The following is a 20113-nucleotide window of genomic DNA, read 5'->3' as shown; positions in this document are numbered from 1 at the left end:
CCTCTCTGCTCATAGAATTCTTTTGTCTTAAATCATGTATTATAACGCGGAGTATCTCTTGGAGAACCCTTCGTCGTCCCAACATCGTACTAGGTACCAACTTCCTCCGTGCTCCCGTTAAAAATCGTGCGATCCGTTCGAGAAGGCTCTATCCAGGCTCTATCTCGGCTGAAATCTCGTAATCGAAATACGAGTGGATTCTTCGTCGAGGGCAGATAGAGGCGAGCGTGAGCGCGGTGTTCGACACACACGCACGAGCGGGCCGAAAACCACCTAAGTGGCCGAGGCAATGGCACGGGACCATTCTGGTGGCAGGATATCCGGAGTGGGAGTTTCTATGGCGGGGCCTCTCTTTTTTCCCCATTCTCTCCTTGGTTCGGAATAAAAACTACCGATTCAACGCTTCGAAACGCTGAAAACACGAAGAGGGAGGGCCGCGTCTCCTCGCGAGCTCTCTCCTCATTGTTCGGCAACGGTTTCTGCGCCTCGGTACCTGCCGCGACATTGCGATTTTACGGAAATTCGATATCTGTTTTTTTTCTTTTTCTTTCTTTTTTTTGGTCCGGACACACGGGGGAAAACGACTCTTCCGGTCCAACCTGCTTTTCCTAGCGCGAATCGCCTGCAATCTCCACTCTATCGACCTCGGAGAACGGCGGAGGATCTTTTTTTGCGACGTCCTGTAGATACTGAGCCGTTCGTTGCGCAAATCGATTAACTCGATGAAACAAAAAATTGAAAAATGCGATGAAATGGACTCTGATATAAATTATTTATTATTCAATGGCGAAAGAAATTTTGTCGTTTGATGGTACTAATCTCTATTATTCAAGAAAGTTATTATAAATATAAAAAGTTATGAGTATAACCAGTGTTCTGACAGTTAAATCTAAGATTTTTCAAAAAGTGGGGTTGATCGATTTGTGCCGTGAGCCGCTCAAATATTAGTAATAATAATAATAATATCCGAAAGCGCCCTGTTTGCTACACTGTTGGATAAACGTCCAGTACGAGAGCGAGGGAGAAAGAGGAGAAAGTCACGTACCTTTCTGCAGGATCTCGAGGTGTTCCCACAGGATATCGCCCATAAAGGCCGGAGCACGTGCCAAAAAGGATTCCTTCCCCATGGCACAAATCTGTTTCCCGGTCATGTGCTGCCAGGGCTGCATCGCCACACCCTCGAGGGAAAACTCTCCGATCGCCCAGTGCAGCCAGTGAGCGACAGCTGCTTCCGACCATTGCCTCGGGTCTGAAAAGTACATCGTTCGCGTCACTTAATCGACTGTCGATTTGCATACACCGATTTCTACCTGTTGCAAACCAGTGGGTGTCTAAAAAATGGTCGATTTCGTGAGAACCATTTTTTAACCCTTTGCACACGAGAGGTTGTGATAGGCGCGAAACGCGAGCGAACGGTGATGCTGCGACTTACAGTAACTATATATTCGTTAAGAAAAGAAGTAACAATTGCATTCATCGATTTATCCTTCTTCACATTTCTTTTAAAGGTATATTCTCTTATAAAGAATAATATACTTATACATTTTTTTAAAAATTCAAAGAAAAAAATATGTAAAGAAAGATGAATGAATGCAATTGTTATTGCGTAAGATATGGCACTGGGGCGTGCCTCTATAATTTTTAAGGATATTGTCGTCGATTGGTATTAACCCTTTTCACTCGAGAGGTGACTCTCAGTCACCATTAGGTTCCACGCAGCAAATCTATAATACATAATGTTTCTTTAGGTTTAATTTCTGTGGAGCTCGAAGTGTCGATAAAACGATTGTCGGCGAGGTAAAGGTGACTTTATTCTCATATCTAGATAGCTTAGAATTCATGGCAATAGAATGCTAAGAAACATCTCGAGTTGCTGGCAGATACCAGAAAAAAAGGCCTCGAGTGCAAAGGGTTAACCAAAAGGGTTAACAAGGGGTCACATCTTAACGTAACGTAGTAACTCGTAGAGATGACTCTTGGTCACCATCAGGTTTGACACAGTAAATCAACCAACAATAATGTTTGTTTAGATTCAACTTTTTTAGAACTCGCAGTTTCATAAATAAAATGATTGTCGGTGAAGTAAAGGTGACCTGATTCTCAAATCTCAAACTAGTTTGCGAACACAATTTGGGCTACATCTTCGAAGTCAATCTAAGCTTAGCATTCGTGGCAATAGAATGCTAAGAAACATCTCCGAGTTGCTGACAGATACCATAAAAAAAAGGCCTCGATTGCGAAGGGTTAACATCCCCCTGTTTGAATCCTCTCCATAGAATATATTCCATATTTTCATTCCTTTTCGTATCGTGCACGGACGTATCGCGTAAACGCGTCTCGAGAATGGGATTTTCCCCGTGGCCAAGGAAAATATGCGCAAATATTTCGATCGTTATTTTTTCATCCATCGCGCGCGATCGTGAAAAATAGCACGTTCGATAACGAGCGCATAATTGATGGTGTTAACGAGTCTCGTCGAGCAGACTAGCGAGCGTTTAACGTTAAACAGCGATACGTAAAAAGTAACTATTCCAGTGCGATTATTCAAATTGAATCAGTGACTAATAACGCTCCAGGTGCTTTCGAACGGGAAACGATCGGTATCTATTCTAATTTCCCGAGCGGCGCGCTCGCGTTCACGTTTCTCGACGTTCTCCGCAGCCCCGTTTCTGACAATAAAACGGTCGTCGTTGTCAATTTTAATCGAATACGACCGGAGGATACTTCGCTGTTACATATTGATAATATGCAAACAAGTAGCAGTCCTATGGACAGGACATTTATAACGCATGCCTATCGGCAAATAAAAAATGAACAAATAAATGCTGAAGCTACGAAGCAAGGTGATTAGATTTCCGACCGTACTTGCCGAGAAATATTATCCAATCCTTGATAAACATTGTATACCGGTTAGGTTGTGCCGTGCTATGCCAAGAAATTTATACTTTCAGCAGACTGAAGTATATGCATCCAGGATTTTGGAGCTGACGTTGGTATCAAGAGCGATACGGTATTAAATTAATTACGAAGCGAAGAGTGAAGATAGTGATGATACAGATAATATTTTTCCAATGCGTTTAAAGTCGAGGGAGGACACGAAACCTCGAGTGACGCAAGGCTTCTCGAAGACAGGAGATATTGTGTCGGGTTGACGGCACGATCGGCGCTGGGGCCCGGCCATCTTTGGTAGAAGCAATACTGAGAAACATTGGAATGTCCCATTTGAGGTGCGCGCCCATATTTGCACGCGTGTCTTGCATTGTTTCGCGGTATCTTCCCGCGTAAAAGTACTGTTCGGCTCGTAATGCAAACAGAAATTACGACGAACCGTCCTAACGAGGCTTCTTCCTCTTGCTTTCGGGGCGCGCTACAGAATTCGTCGAAGAGAACCCAAAGAATCGAATCGAAAAAAATTAGGGAAAATCCTAATTCCAGAAGAGAGTGACTATTTAGAGACCCTCTAATCAAAGTCGCGAAACGAATAGCGTTGAGTAACGTTGCCCGACTGTAATTTGGTCGTCGCCATTGTTCAGCTAAGTAATAAATATTTGATCACATTCCTCAAGATTCACACATTCCAAAGAGTATAAAACTATATTACGGTTTTTGTAGTTTAGAATCTGATACGTGAAAACTTGCGAGTCAAAGCATGATGAGAATAAATTGGAGTTGTTAGGGTTAATTGACAAATTAGTTTGTCCCTCCTCCCTCTAATTACAAGGATACAGTTGTACGTATGATAAATTTTGAAATTGTTGAAAAATGTTTGTATCGAAAGATTAATAACGAACAATGAATAACGAACGAATAAAAATTAACCGAGCTCTCTCTATTTACGTATGTTTGCGCAGACCATATGTCGTTGACTAACTAGTCAAATCATATAACGTCTTCCTCGATGCCGTTGAAAGTGCGTCACCTTTAATGTTTTCGTACAGCGCCGGCGATCTGTTCCTTTGCTGTTTACGTATTCACATGGATAACACGCATACACGTTTTCTTTTTTCGCATTATAGAATACCAACATATATATTTTCAATAATAAAAAAGGGGCTGGCTTCGGTAGTTTTACTGTTGACGTTCTTCAGAAGAGGCCGACGTGCCAAGCGGTTAGCCTTATAATAGAATTCGGTACAAGCGGTGGTGAATTCAGTAAAAAAATTCCGTAATTAATAGCAGCATCGAGGAACGTACGTAAATTAGCCACGAAGCGGTTTAATTCCCGATTAATTGAGATTGCGGTGTTAGTATTGATTAAGAGTAGAATGACCAGTGTGGTAACCGGAGCTCCTGGTGGACGCTTTCTCGTTTCTCTGATAATCTCGTTCCTCGAGCGTCGCGATCTACATATCAACATATTTCTCTCTCCGGGCGATGATAATGCGCATGGAAGTAATCTAAAATGTAATACAGGACTTTTAACTCCCACCCCGCGTCCCGCCTTATCTGCCAGCTGATTACGTCGTAGGAAACTAATTGCCTAGATTAGCCTATTGCGGTACGGTTGATTAAAAGCAGTGGCAGCGAATCAGCGGCCGTCTGGAAGAACGATAGCGCGCAGTGCAATCGCGTCCCTTCGCGGAAATATTTTCCTCGTTCAACACAGAAATGCCAACGAAAAGAAAGAAAATGTTTCGCCTTTTGCTGGTAGATTATTTTTCCTAAAAGTTTATTTATATATCTGTAAGGCAGGGTTTTTAAACAGGAAGAAAGAAACCAAGTACGATCTCAGAAGAGTTAGGGTTGATTGTCCAAGCGACGAGTATTCTATTCCAATTGTCTACGCCGTATTTATGTTTTTATTTGTGTTAGAATTTCCTACTATTTTTCTATTTTAGTTGTAATTAAAAAGACGAATGCTTCATCTTTCCTGGTGCATTATTTTTCCTAAAAGTTACTTTACTGATCTCTAAGGCAAGGTTTTTAAAGAGGAAGACTCTGAGTACGTTTTTGGAAGAATTAGGGTTGATTGTCGAAGGCTATCTAAAAGAGCGATGGATGTTCTCCTCCAATTGTCCATTAATAATACAACAATTCTTCTATAGCACTGGATTCTGATTACTTGATTCACTAATTTGGAAATGCTCCAAGGCATTTCAAAGAACCCTCTGAAATATTTTTAATTTCCCTCTTACAAACCTCGTGTATACCACGTCGACTGCCAAACAAATATTCTTGAAAATTTCTGCTAGGATTAAATATTATCAAGACCATTGGAAATTGCATAATCAAACATTTATTGCGATATTTATTTCGTCGTAATATACTTCATCGAAGTTCAAGTATTTCATTGGACCACCTACTGTACGAATGCAGAAGATTTGAACTACAAAGAAGGAAGTACAACCTAAACCCAGAAACATGTGCAAAATACCATCAATTACCTCAAGGACACCAAACTCTACGGTAGTACATAGCACCGTTAATTAATCAGAAACCCAATCGAATTCGTCACTAATTACCATGCCGTAGATGCGATGTACATGTGCGATGTCGTTGAAATTTATTTTCCCTGACACTTAACTTTCAGAATTAATTTGTTTAGTTCTTCACTGAAAATCCCTGTCATCCATATATGGGTGACGGTGGCGATCAACGTGACGCACTACAAATTGAAGCTTCTCGAATCTATTATTCCAGTTTCCCAAAGCAAAATCCAAAAATCTGGAATGGTTCACGAGGAACGGTGTGCTCCGCGTCGGGCTAGTTAAAGGGAAATAAGGAGGTGTAATCGAAAAAAGGCAAAAAAAAAAAGAGAAAAAGAAAGAAAGAACAGCCATGGCGGGGGAGAGGTTTAACGTGTCGCCGTGAGCGCGACGAAGAGAACACGCAAGTCTGTTAACAGTGCTGACAAGGAATAAGTTCGGCAAACATCGGCGCGATCCTCAAATATCGGCGGTCGCTTTGATCGTGCCGTGCCGTTAGACACTTGGTGTGGCGCGCGTCCTCTTTGCTCTCACCTTTTCTCTATTTATGCATTATCGCCGCGGAACGCCGGCGTCGATCCGGTCCGACATATATTTTCATCGTTTCCACGAACGAGGGGCCCGATTCATTCATAAAAAGAGGCTTGCTCTCGCGAGTCACGTATCCGCCGCCGCGCGACGCGATCGAGACGGATCGAACTCGCCGCCGATTTCGATATGGCCATTCAAGGACTCCGCGACGATCGTCTCCTTTTTCTATGATCGTGTCCAGAGGCCTTCGTCGAGGGGTCGATCGTCGGGGACCATAATTTAACCCTTTGCGCTCCGCTGGCGCCGCCATGGCGACGTGTGCGACGCTTCTTGCGAGAAATCCACCTAACCGTGTTCGCTTTCGCGATGTCGATGATTTATGACAAAAGTAAATTAACACTGAACCTACCAAGCTGGTCAATCTGACCCATATACTTCGATCTTCCTCTTAAAATTACCTCACTGTTAACACTGAACGTAATCTTTTATCTAAAGTCACTCAATTATTGACAATGATTTTACCGCAATTTTTGGGGACGATTATCTCAACACGTAACAATTTCTATGAAGATAAAAAACTTGAACCTGTTAAGGTTAGATAATTTAACACTCGTGCTACTTAATTGTTTAACCTATTTCATTCACGAATCTTATCCAAATTTATTTTCATTATCGTCTCATTTCTGGAATTAACTTTCTTCTGTACAGTTTCTATGTGCAATATATGAATATCAATATCAATTCCACTTGGGGTTAAATAATAAAGAAAGAAAAATTCCCACGGTCAGTAAGCGAAACGATCGAATCACGAAGCTTTCGTTGGAATGTTACCGGACTCGAGGACACGTTCGAGTCTTTCGAACAAAACGCGAGTAACGGTGTTCGAGAGATTGACTGGATAAAATGCAAAAAGCTGTGTAAACGTCTGTCTCGTCGTGTGGCTAATTAAAACCTACATCGTGACTCGCGATCTCCTGGATCGACATGCGTTTCTTTCTGGCTGGCCGACTCGGGTTGAAGGAGAAAAAGGAAGAAATTGGCGTCCACCTGTACGAAACGCTGGTGAAATTTATCACTGGAGAGCAGGTACAATCGTATCGTAGGCAAACTGTGCCCCGTCGCGGCAGACGGTTCCTAAACCAACCGACCGAAATCACAGTCGGTGTTCCGATCATTGCCGTGAAAGCTTGCGCGTGGCACCTGCGGCACCTATCTTTGTTTAAGGATGTCGATGGAGCCTCGATTGTCCTTTATCGATGCTTTTAGACACCTTTAGCAATCGCCAAACGTCTCGGGGGGAAAAATGCGATTGCTCGCGGAGACAAGGAACGGTAGACGCAACGTTTCAAACCATTTACACCAGCTGGTAGAGATTGGCGAATCAACGTTCACCTTTGTGATGCCTCGCTTTTGTCACAGGTGCGACGATACACGAAATATATCTACAGAATAATGGTAGAAATTGGGTAATATGGGAAGTTGTGAAAAGTAAGCATAAGCTTAAAAACGTTATGATTGGTAAAATTACTCATCGTTGTTTTCCGTGAGTGGTTATGTATCAGCAAAATAATTATCTCGGAAATCAGCAGAATCGATAGTTTAGTGTCGATAATTTCCGAGGCACCATCAAATTGTTATTTGAGGGCAACAACTGAAAACCCATTCACCATCTTCATATTCACAATAATAGATAATGTTTGAATGAAGTAATACTGAAAAACACATTATGCATTTTAATTCCTTTCCTGCCTTCAAAATTGACCAATTTCTACCATTGTCCTTTAATATCAAACGAAACTATTGCTTGTCACGACTACATACTATTCTATTAATAAACATACATATAGGTACACCTTCGCTCATAAATATGTGGACACGTACTACTTTCAATGAATAATTAATATACATCGTGAATTATTACTATACAACTTTTGTTGTTAAATTCTATATTGGTTGTGTATTTAACAACACTTAATTATATTAGATGTTTTGACTGCCATATTTAATTTTATAGTGGAACCACGGGATCGTTTAGATAGAGAAGTCCAGATAGAATGTTCAATATATCAAACACATTTATGGGGAAATATTACAAAATAAATGAGATAATATTACTTCGGATACAACGAAGAAATTAATAGTACCCAAATTAGGTAAAAAAACATGTTAACATTATTTAGTTATCTCTAAAGCTTTTTATCATTACTAATGTGATATTAAAAGAACTATTAATAAAATATATTCGCTAATACAACATAAACATATCGAAAGATAAATGATATACTCGGTTGTTCAGAAAGTTAGTGCAAATTTTTAAGAAAAATTCAAAGGCATATTTGATTTTGATATATATTTATTGAATTACATAAGTATCATTACGTTCCACAGCCTTTCCGCCTTTCAAGAGATGTATATATACATATATTTATTTGTGTTCAATCATTCCAATATATTCAGATCTGTACCACCAACCAAAAATCGACATGGACTTTCCAGACAACCGAATAATTCATATTAATAGATTCGCAACTTTTATTAGATATTTAGTGTTCACATACTTCTAAGCGGGGGTGTATATCACGATCATAGTAACATTTAAGTTGTTTAAATGAATACGCGTGTCCCTTCAGAAAAGAAATAGAAAGGTCAAAAAAATGTATTCGTTCTAACGAATAGTCCATAGTCTATTAAAGTCTAAAGCCTAACCATTCAGGCCAACTACGTTTCGTTTTCACAGCTCGGAAAATCTTATCAGTCTTTTTCTCTATAGACTAATCCGCGACACGAATAAATTTTGCCGAGATTCACCGGCGACCTCGAATCACTCTATTTAAACGCTGGGAACACACACACGCGACACGGATTCTCGACTGAATCTCAATCGCAGCGGAGAATTGAATCCGATCGTGGCTAGTCAAGCCTGGAAACGCGCGAATTAAAGGAAGATCCTCGAGTTTTAGCGACGAGGGAACGTTCTGTCGGTGCGACGATGCGTGCTTGGCCGGTACGTGACGAACCTCTTCGATTCGACACAGAGGATGCATCCTTGGCGGCGCTTATTATTCATAAGAAAGGCAGATTCTGAATAAATCATAATAACGAATGCATCAGGGGGTTCTGACGTCCTACAATGCAATCGCGAATGCACGGCGCGGCGTCTGTGTGTGACAGGTGCTCCTTCGTTTGTTATATAGCACGCACGTGCGATTTCGCGATACAAATATTCGGGAGAATCGAGGAAACATATAATCAAGGCAAATAATCATAATCGAGGCAAAACATAATCTGAACGACAATAGTTTGATCAATCATTTTCTTAAGAGGGAAGACTACTCCAGAAATTTCAGAAAATCGATTCTTTTTTTTTGTTAATATACTACCTTAAAGTTTAAAGAATAAGAAAAACAATATTTCATAGCCCAGAGAAATCTCAAAATGTTCGTTTTCGAATGTTTTTCCATGGCATTCTCAGTACTACATTTGAGAAGTTTTCGTGTCGCTAGTTGGTGGTAAGGTCGCGTTGTTTCGAAGGCAAACAAACGGTGCCATTTTGCATTCTACTGCGTAAACACCGATAAGGAGTTTGCATTGCCTAGAAGGTCGATTTGGCGGCTATCGAAATGAAAATTTATGAATACGCGCGAATTTTAAACACTGGCAACGTGCAATATTCATTCGTTTTTTATATAAACGGTCATCGAGATGCAGGTTGACGCGTTTCAAAATACGAATTGTCGTTTCTCGTACAAAATAGATTTTATGTAGAACAGGACACGCTTTGCGATTCAAATATTATTTTAAATGTCTCCCTCTGCGATTTTGTATAAAAAAACACGAGTTAGAAGATGTTAAGAAAATGTTGGCCAGTAGACGTTACGTTTTCGAACCTTCAAACTTTTGTAGCATAATTATAGATCCTTGATCTTCCAAATTTTTTGGATTCGAACCTTCCGAGCTACACCCGGCCTTCGGGGATGAACGTGTAATTGTACTCGCTCTTGCTTCGTACGTTTAATCCGACGCGTAATTGTTAAACTGTAGGCCGGGTAATTTGTCGATCGTAAACGTTCGCATATGCGTAATTACGGGATCGAATAAAGACGATTTAACGGGTGTCGTCCAACGGCAAATGCGAATACGATATAATTTATACCAATACAAATATTACGACCCAATTAAGGACAAGGATCATCCCGGAGAATAATTAAAGAAGCGAAAAAGCATCGAGATATAGGACGATTACGGATGTCGGCTTAACGGGCGTAATATTTTAAAGCATTAGAGACCTGTTAGGTTATTTGCAGAAGCTGACTACCGATGGGCATTTTATCACCCTAAAACTCGTGTATTCTTTTAATTAGGTTGCAGGACCTTGCGTCAGTTTTTATTTCAAGAGCTCCTTTGTCGAGTTCCATTCGACATTCTTTTACGTCCAAATGAATAGGGAAGGAAATTGTTCAAAGAGATATATCGTACACTCGACGATTATAAAATACAACAAAAGTGAGAATAAAACCGCTATTTAAATTGCCTTATTTTTTTAGTTAAATTTCAAATGAAATACTTAAAAGCGTTGGGAGCTGCTGGTAACGAAATTGAAATATAATTCGGATTGCAAAGGTTTAATATGCTACCCGGTGTATACGAGCAAATAAAATAAAACGTTTTCTCGACGCTCACGGTTGGATCCTCGGCAAAGGGTATTTCGAGACAGAAAGTACCTGTACCGAAACACGGTACAGTTTTTAGGTCGTACCGCTGAATATTCATAGAAACTTTTATCTGATGATTCTCAGAGTTCCCTCGCCAACCAAAGTGCCGCTGTTCGAAACGTTACGCACCGGCGCAAATCTCCATAGGATGAAAATTAGCGCGTGATTTGACGAAACAGGCCAGGGATCCATCGGCGCGGAGCCTAGCCCAGCCGTAGCTCGTGGAAACGACAACTTGGCACCGTGACGAACAGTCGCGGCACGGTCAGAGACAATGGCGAACGAAAAGGTCGAAGAGACAATAAACCGGGCGAAAAAATAGAGGTACAGATTAAATAAAGAAGGAGGAGCGAGCAGCAGAAGCGAAAGAAGGGAACGGAACGATCGCGGCTCGAAGTGGAACGGCGCGAGGTTGCTCGTTAGGTTCACGGAGGTCAGACTGTAGGTGATCTGGCCTGGAGGGTACGAACCCGGGGCCATGTAGACCGGAAGTAACGTCACACCCGCGTGGCTCTGAATGCGCATACCGGATGTGTGGCATCGGCTCCCCATCAGAGAACCATCAACATCACATTCACAATTCCTGCACATCGTCGGCTCGTCGCACATCACATCACATCGCAGTATACCCGCGCGCCTGTCTCCGCGCTGCCGCACTCACGCACGCACCCACAGCTTTTCCCTCTTTCAGCGCCAGCACGCATCGGCTCTCCTCTCGTCACCGATTTTTCAGAAATTTCACCCGAGATCGGTCGACCGTGTGCTGCTTGCGCGCAACCAAATGAGAAGCTTCTCTTTTTTAACCGACTTCGGAAAGGAGGAGGTTACTCGATTCGACATATATATTTTTGTTTTATGGTTGAAAACCATTTTAGTTTCGTTTTTCACTTTTAAATGTAATCAAACGGAAGTGAGTCAATGATTGAAGACGACAGGCTTTGTGCTTGATTACACTATTCGCTGAGCTACAGGATTGTGTTAGCGTTTGATTACATTGGTCGCAGAGCTATGAGATTAGTTTTGCATTCTAGTAAGTCGGTTTTCAACCACTGTCGGTCAATCTATGATCGTGTAAAATATTTCTCTCGGTTTTACCCGTTTCTTTACCAGCTTTATCGCAAAAAGAGTACTATTTCACGTATGTTCGGCCTGAAAGCGATGGAACCACTTGCATTTTACTGATGGACAGGTTCTTGCAATGATCACATTCGCAAAAATTTATGAATTTTTTTTATTGCTTGTAACTATTATTACTGCAAAATTCCTATTCTTTGATATAACTTGGCGAGGAATTTGACGATCGAGATAGAACCTTTCGCATTTAATGACAGCTGATTTCATGGTGTTCAAATTTACAAGCGTAGAGTTGGAAGATCAACAGCATCAAGAAGTCAAGATTAACTGATGAATTATAAGTAGGGAAGTTGCTGAAAAAGTTGGAATCACTTATGGTTCATGTAAAGTTGCCGATGAAGTTGGAATCTCTTATGGTTCGTGTGAAGTAATATCTGCTGATATTTAAGGCATGAAACGAGTAATGTATTTATAATTATAATTATATGGAACTGAATTGAATAATCCATATATTGGATAATGATAATTCATATATTATATGAATTATCATTATGAAAAATATACACTACAGTTTGAAAATGACCATTCAACCGATCGTGATAAACTTGAAATTTCAGAGATTCGATTCGAACGATGTACAATGATGAAATCAACATATAAGGATCAAAGTGACTAGTTAAATTTCAATCGCCACTGTGAAATATTCTATCCCTTTCTTCGTGCAAGATTAGCAACATTCTTGTGCCAGCATTTCAATTCCAACGAGTTCCATTGACACCCAATAGAAGCAAAAAATTCTGCTAATTTCCGAATCGCCACCCAGCGATCCACTCTTCCATCTCCCGTCTAAGAGCGAGGTATTAAACCTTCCCATCTTCGATGTAGCGAATTGTCTCTGGAGATGTCCTCGAATCATCGACACGATCGTATCATTTTCGAGGCGATCTACGTTACGGTTGCCACTTTGATAACTTGGAACAGAAGGATTTGAACGCTCACCGACGCTCGTTATCGTTAACACCGCGCGCAAACGATCGCCAGTGGTAATGGCGTCGTTTCCTCGAGGACGAAGGTCCGCGTAAAACTCTGCGCTAATGAAGCATCGATAATCGTATCAATGTATTCATCTCCCCGATGAAAACATCAAAGTTCAACTCGCGTATCGAATCGTGTAATTAAAAGTCGTTGGGATACCTGCACGCCGCGCAAGGTTGCGAGGGAAGGAGACATAAAAGACCGCTTTCTGCAAGGTTGGGTTATACCGTCCGTTCAAAAGTCGTTGGAAATGTCGTGCGAGCATGAGCGAAAATTACGCAACGAAAAAATTAAATATTAATGTCTCGAAGTAAGGTAAAAGCCTGTAAATAAAGGATTTTGTACATTAACGCGAGATGTAGCGAAGGGAGAAGAATTTCCCGTTGAAGAATATTCGTTCATTTCATTTTACTCTGCGAATATTATAATATGAAGTTCACTTTCAACATTTTTCGTATGGTTCCGTACTGTGTGTATTTTGTAATTTTTAGCACATTCAAATTTCCTGCAAGTGTATATAAATCCACAGGCTGGTAATTAGTGATTTCAATTAAAGAGGAGAGTTTGAGGTTATTTCCTTTTAAAAACAAGTAGGGCGTTTTGTTTCTTTTTTACTGGTGCTTGGAGTTCTGTTAAAAATAGCAGGTGTTTTGAAAGTACCTAGAAAGCAAGGGAAGCTTAGAATATACTAAACTGACCTTTGGTTATGTTGAGGCGGACTCGTTCCTTTTCCCAGGAGGCGAAAGAGGCCTCCAGGGCCTCGGTCATCTTCTTGTTGGTCCCAGGCGTTAACGGCGGCACTTGCGCCGGTATATCTGAAAGGTGAAAAGACTTGTTAGATTGACGGAGTCAAGGACAGTTACTCGATTACAATAAAAGTGTTTTGCTTACTATTAGAAATGGTTCGCGAAGCCTCTTTCCATTGAAATTAAAATTGAAACAGTAGGTTTCAAATTAATTTCTTATGCTGCGAGGAAAGCCCAGTTTTAGGGACCCAAACCTAGTCGGAAACGTTTTACGTAGGAAAGACTAACGGGAGCAAAAAGGGACCTCGGCAGAACTCGAGAGGATGGATAAACCGTTCTCCAACTTATCGAAGTGAAAGAGTCATTCATTAGTAGACTGCGGATCTTTATGCAAAATAAAATCTTCGCGAACGTGCCTACAAAAATTGAACCTAAGTAGGAATTTATTTCATTCTCCAAGTATTATAACATGAACTTTACTTTCAATCTTTTTTTTCATTTTTGCATATTGTTTGCATTTTATAGTTTCTTGCACATTCAAATTTCCTATAAATGCATAAAGATCTGCAGTCTATTCATTAGCAAAGAGAAGTGTTTTAGTGCTTCGAATTTTTTATTTATCCAAAGAAGAATGCTAAAAGTTTCCAAAGCACGAATCTCTCACTCTCGGAAGAACAAGAAGACCTGCAGAAGTCTAAGCAACCTTTTCCTTCCTACAAGGAGGAAACTTGAAAAATTTCTACAGATTCTCCACCAGAAAGAACATCTCATCTTTTCCCCCCAATTCTTCACCCTCGAGTTCCACCCAACTTTTTGTTAAAATTGTGAAATTTCTGGGTGTCAGAGTGTCCCCATCGGTGATTCGATGGTAGGTGGTACCTGTCGGGATTCGATGCGAAACGAGGGAGAAGACAGACGAGAGCCCTGGGCTCGGAGCTGAATGTGTGAGAAGGCAGGTTAATGGTACTTCTCACAAAGCGGCTTGCACGCGCGGTGTGCAGAAGAGAGAACGAAGCGCGTGTATATACGAAGGAGCGTCAGGTGTCGCGGCCACGGCGGCGGCAGGAGCAGCGAAAGCGAACAGGCGAGGGGGGCATGCACACCATCCTAGATAGCATCGTCGTAAAGAGGGGTGCAACTGCCAGGCAGGTGCAGGTGCATCGTCGTTGTAGGTACGCTTGCTCTATCCCGTGAGCACCGCGGTGAGGTACACCTTATGGCGCTCGCGCGAAATACTTTCCTTTTTTCTCTCAACCCTTCATGTTTCGTTCCCTTCTTCGGATCATTTTTACCCTCTTCGGTAGCTTTACGATGAGGGACATCGATTAATCGAAATGGAAAACTGCCGACGCATACTTCTCATGGACCGTACAATGTCTTTCAAGGTAGAGTTCCCGACATAGTCATTATATCATCTCTATAAAATTTAGTTTTATGGTTGAAAACCATTCTGGTTTCGTTTTTCACTTTTAAATGTAATCAAACGGAAGTGAGCGAGCATGGATAGATTTTGCGTTTGATTACACTATTCGCTGAGCTATGAGATTAGTTTTGCATTAATAATAAATTAGTTTTGCCTTTTCTGTATTCTTGTAAGTCGGTTTTCAACCACTGTCGTTCAATTATGATTGAGGACCTGTAAGTTTGTTTCATTAACTATTGGTATAGTCTGCAACATGAACTTATGAGATGTGACCTATGATACCTATGATACCTAGTTCTCTATTCGAATCATTCTTACTAAAAATTGTGACAAAAATGTTGTCAATGATTCAGTAACTTTATAAAGAAGTCTAAGGTACATGGATCAAATTGACAGCCTTGGTAGTTCCAATCTAAGGAAATTCTCCATCCTTAGCCACTGAGAAGTAAGGCCTCCTAAAAGTACACTTGGTTCAGAAGAAAACCTTTGGGAGAAAACCTTTGTTTTTCACGTTTTCCAGACTCAGATTCTATAAAGAAACACTGCGACAGCTCGAACGGCAGAAATTGCAACGGGTTTCGAATTCGTCAAGCGCCTTCGAGGAGGCTCGTGGATCTCGAAACTAGAGAGCCAGCAGGCGAACAGCAGTTTCGCGCTCGAGCGCTGCTTCCAGGTTGGAACGATGTATCGATACTTTGTACGTTTGTAACCGCGCGCAGGTATGCAAATTCGCGCTCGCGCGTGTTCGTGCCGCAGTTCTACACGCTGTTACGCAGCGGCGTGTGGCTGTGCGCGTAGAGACAAAGGTGCTTATGGGTTACGGGAGACTTACCGTGCGTGCACGCCATACATACGTAATGGACTTTTGGCGGCGCGCCGTTGGAAGAGAGCTCATAGCCATGCAAATTCAGCTGCGCAGATATCATTGGCGCTCGACAAACTACATGATTTTTATCGAGTCATGCTAACCCCTCTGTACAGGTGGTCGAGTACCGCAACGCCGCGGTGGTCGCTCGCGTCCACCCCATTCTCGACTATTTTCTAAATATTGGCTTAGATCGAACGTACATGGGCGCAACCGATTTGAAATCATTGTTGCAAAGTGTAGCGTTTGCGCTCTTCGTTTTACCTACTCCACTATCTTTGTTTTACCTAGATCCACGGTCACACACAACTAGTTTCAGGGTGGTTTGAAACTGATCAGTTGCGCCCGTGTGCGATCGGCCTTAGTCATTTTAAACCGTGTCATCATGACGTAGTTTGAACTCAGTTTGTTTCTCAGTTGTTATTAAAATCAGGCTATCGGAATCATTTGGATCGAACGTGGAATCGTTATACTACTAGGAGGAAGATGGCAAAATTCGAGTCAAATGATTTATGTGTGATTGAATAAAATATTTATGTATTATAAGAAAATTGTTCTTCTTTCACGAATGAAATTACTTTCCAAAGAGCGCAATAGGACGGTCTCATGCTTAAAATTCGGTAAAGAAATGATAAAAAGTGTTTGCAATCCTTGGAATTTTTCTGGGATTATTTTAACCCTTTCTATCCTAGCGATACATATATGTCCTAGTGAATGTATCTGGTTGCTGTTGGCGAGGTTACTATTGGAACTCACAGGAATATATGTTAAAAATAATTCGATACATATAATTTTTAAAAGAGAAACGGATAAAATTTAAATAGAAAACAGCAGGGTTGAAGGAGTTAAATGACACGATATTACCAAGTTTTATTTTTGCAAATCTTGCGGTGGATATCGAAAGACTCGGTCGTTTCGTTCTAAAAGAGTAACCTCTCTCTCCGAAGTAACACTTGTTTATCGTAAACGGAAGAACCGTAAGGCAGCGACTTTGATAAGATATAACGCTCCCTGGTGTGAAAACAAAGGACCAGCGATGTACAAGTTTGTAACAACGCGTGGTTATTTTGCAGAGGAAGGAACTTTGTCCTCGTGCGAAAATAAAAATTGTCCTTCAGTAGGAGGGTGTGCAAAATACATTCCTTTCATCGAAGGACTCCAAAAATGCACTCTATATGTTCGTGCCATAGATTGTGTGTATATTTAATAAAAAATCACACATGATTGTATAGCCACTGACTTTGCCAGAAAGATTACATTTTTTCCATGAAACTTAAGAGTGTGTTTCACATATTAATTCGAATAGCAGAACACCAAGTGACATGAACTTGTGGGATGAGCAAAATGTATACCTTTCGTCGAGCAGGCCCTCCATGAATTGTTCTTCAAGGACCAGTGATGTATTAGATCATCCTGCATGTTCGTGTCACAGATCGTGTATATATTTAATAAAAAATCACAAAAACTGTATAGCCACTGACTTTGCCAGAAAGATCACATTTTTCCATGACACTTAAAGGTGTGTTTCACATATTAACCCTTTGAACTCGAGGCTTTTTTTTGCTGGTATCTATTAGCAACTCGAGATATGCTTTCTAAGCATTCTATTGCCATGAATGATAAGCTTAGATTGACTTCGAAGATGTAGCCCAAATTGTGTTCGCTAACTAATTTGAGATTTGAGAATCCGGTCACCTTTACTTCACCGACAATCATTTTATTTATGAAACTTCGAGTTCTAAAGAAGCTGAACCTAAAGAAACATTATTGTTTGTTGATTTACTGTGTCGAACCTGATGGTGACTGAGAGTCACCTCTCGAGTGCAAAGGGTTAATACGAATAGCGCGACAATAAGTGGCATAAACGCGTGAAATGGACTAGTACAAATTAAAAACAGCGAGTTTAGAGATCGACGCGATCCCGAGCGAAAAGCGGCGGTAGGAAAGTGTAACAGCTCCGTTACGGAATTATTCATCGCGGCGCGAGTACGAGCGTGTAATCGAAGGAAGGAAGAAGCGTCTCCTCGTGGAAGGTTGAAACAACGACGCCGCCGACTCCCGGGGGAGTCGAATTGAAAACCCACGTGCCACGGCGCAACGCTGCCAGCGTGAACGGAATCCTAATTGAGCAACTTTTGCAGGAACGACGCCTGTGGCTGGCTCGTTGCGAATGCCGCGTATGATCGACCAATGTCGAGGCGTGCGTAATGCGCGCGATTCTCGTCAGATTTCGGGGATCGTGTGCACCGCTCGTTTCCACGATGGATCGATCTCCTGTCAGCCAGGGGACCTCCATGGTCGAAAGCCTTTTATAGTCGCGTGATTCCGAATTCTGAGACTCCCAAATTCTCAAGAGTCTTTCTAAAATAATTTCTTAGCGTGAAACTTCCTGATACAGTGTATAAGAGCGATAGACATTTTACGAATTTTTATATTTATATCAGATGGATGCAGAAGTTTTGTAGATTTCTGTATCGAATTAAGCCATTAAACCGAATGGAATTTATACTTTTCAAGGGAACTACAGTCAGTTTCGTAAGTATTCGCACCCTTCATGTCTGTTGAAGAAATTTGTCTAAATTAGATGATAGCTTATTAGATCATTTATTTGAAAATATCAAACCCTGTCATTTAATTTAGACAGATTTCTTTAATAGCTATAGACGGTACGAATACTTATGAGATTGACTACAGAAACGAGATTATAAAAGTACTCAAAATGTCTTCGACTTGGAAAAGTTTTTCGATAACTGCCATTATGCTGGCAAAATATGTTAGAAAATGATGGAAATTATTTTGTTGATTAGTATTTAAGACTTCTTTAATAAGAAGTACGATCAAGTACGATCTGTTATTCATTTGCTCGGATGCAATCGACCATTCGTACGAATATCAGAAAGCCTATAAGACTTGTGCGTACACCTGATATAAATATAAAAATTCTAATAGTAATAGTTTAATTTTTATTGAGTCTATATGAGAAGCATAGTACCACTTGGCTCTGTCTGAATGCATAGAAAATCATGTATCCAACACGTATTTTTTCTTTAATTAGAATTATTTCTGTCCCACGAGGTTAGGGAGTTTCGGTTATGGTCGTATGGCTCGCGAGGGTACAAGGGGCCGCAGGTGCGCGATCAGTCGTCTTTTTTCGTACAGAAAAATTCGATATCGAGCGATCGAAGCCAAGTCAGACGCGGTGACCATTGCTTAATCGAATGGAAATGCAAATGGTTAATGACCCGCGACCCAGGCGACACTTGACCCGGCGCGTTCAACATAAATTTGCATAGCTCGTGTTATTTGCCGTCTGCTTGGTGCCCGACTCCACCTCCGTACCAATTATACGGGGTCAACAGAAATATTTCTTTCATCCGATAGCCTTAATTGACTTAAAAAACGCATTTCTATTCGGGTGCGAGATCTGTCCAGCGCGATTCTCTACCGAGGATTCCATTTGGCCCTCGTTAAACATGTCCAGAAGAATTGATTACGACGTTTGGTGTTTCTTCTTCAACTGTATAGCCGACGAATAAAATTTCCAGGAATACGGGATCAGATTTTCAAGCATGTTCACGGCGACTGTACGGCGGGAGAGAATGTCTTCGGGGTGATTCTAATTTCCTTTGGGCAGATTGTGCACGGTTTATACGCGTGCTTTGTTTTCGAGATCAGAATTGTAGCAACGTTGGAGACAACTATATCGCTACGTTTGTAATTAATTGAAGAATGTTATCGTTAGATAAAACGTCAAAATTTCTATGTAATTTTATGTATAGATACATGTCAGTTCAAAGAGAATATTACTGATTCTCTTGAAGCTTATTTGGTGAGTTAGCATTTGCTAATGATGCTCAAGGATTGTCAAATACAAGTAAACATATAAAAAATTCGTCAAAATTAATATCCATCGCGCTATCATTTTTCTCGGTCCTCAAGTGCTGGTAAGTATAGTCGTATAACAGATTCTGATTCTCGCGACCAAAGAAACGACTAATCAATTCAAAAATTCACTCTTCGAACTCTGAGACCGCATACCAATGTGTTCGAAGCTCGAAGGAACAATGAAAGCGAAAGAATGACGTTACCATTCTTCGCAGAAGTTATTTCAACATAGTTCCCCATGAAAGTTCGCCATTCGCTAATTATCCGCGATAGAAAGTGTTCGCTCGTGATCTCGTTCCCTTCCGAGGTTTCTTTCGCTCGCGATCGACGAAGAAGCGTATTAATATCGAGCGAATTTGGTAGTCAAAATGCTCGGCGATCTGCATTATTCGCCGCGAATCGTACGCAGTCACGCG

The 20113-nt window shown here is 41.1% G+C and overlaps 1 protein-coding gene across 6 annotated transcripts in view; it reads right to left on the bottom strand.

The window, feature by feature from the left end:
• The window catches only part of LOC128877584 (ETS-like protein pointed), a 177945-nt gene that overhangs the window by 39278 nt on the left and 118554 nt on the right, over positions 1 to 20113 (bottom strand). For 5 of the 6 annotated variants that reach the window (XM_054124999.1, XM_054125003.1, XM_054125000.1 and 2 more), the window contains 2 exons: positions 13477 to 13593; positions 1046 to 1249 (listed from right to left, as the gene is read on the bottom strand). In XM_054124999.1, coding sequence (XP_053980974.1) covers positions 1046 to 1249; positions 13477 to 13593 — 321 coding nt within the window. Of the gene's footprint in view, positions 1 to 1045; positions 1250 to 13476; positions 13594 to 13669; positions 13804 to 20113 lie in introns of those variants that run through there. The other variant, XM_054125005.1, reaches the window with a different exon arrangement.

The sequence above is a fragment of the Hylaeus volcanicus genome, chromosome 5, assembly GCF_026283585.1.
Source record: "Hylaeus volcanicus isolate JK05 chromosome 5, UHH_iyHylVolc1.0_haploid, whole genome shotgun sequence".
NCBI classification, from domain to species: domain Eukaryota; kingdom Metazoa; phylum Arthropoda; class Insecta; order Hymenoptera; family Colletidae; genus Hylaeus; species Hylaeus volcanicus.
Note: the sequence above shows the minus strand (reverse complement) of the source record. Positions and strands in the feature narration are given on the sequence as shown.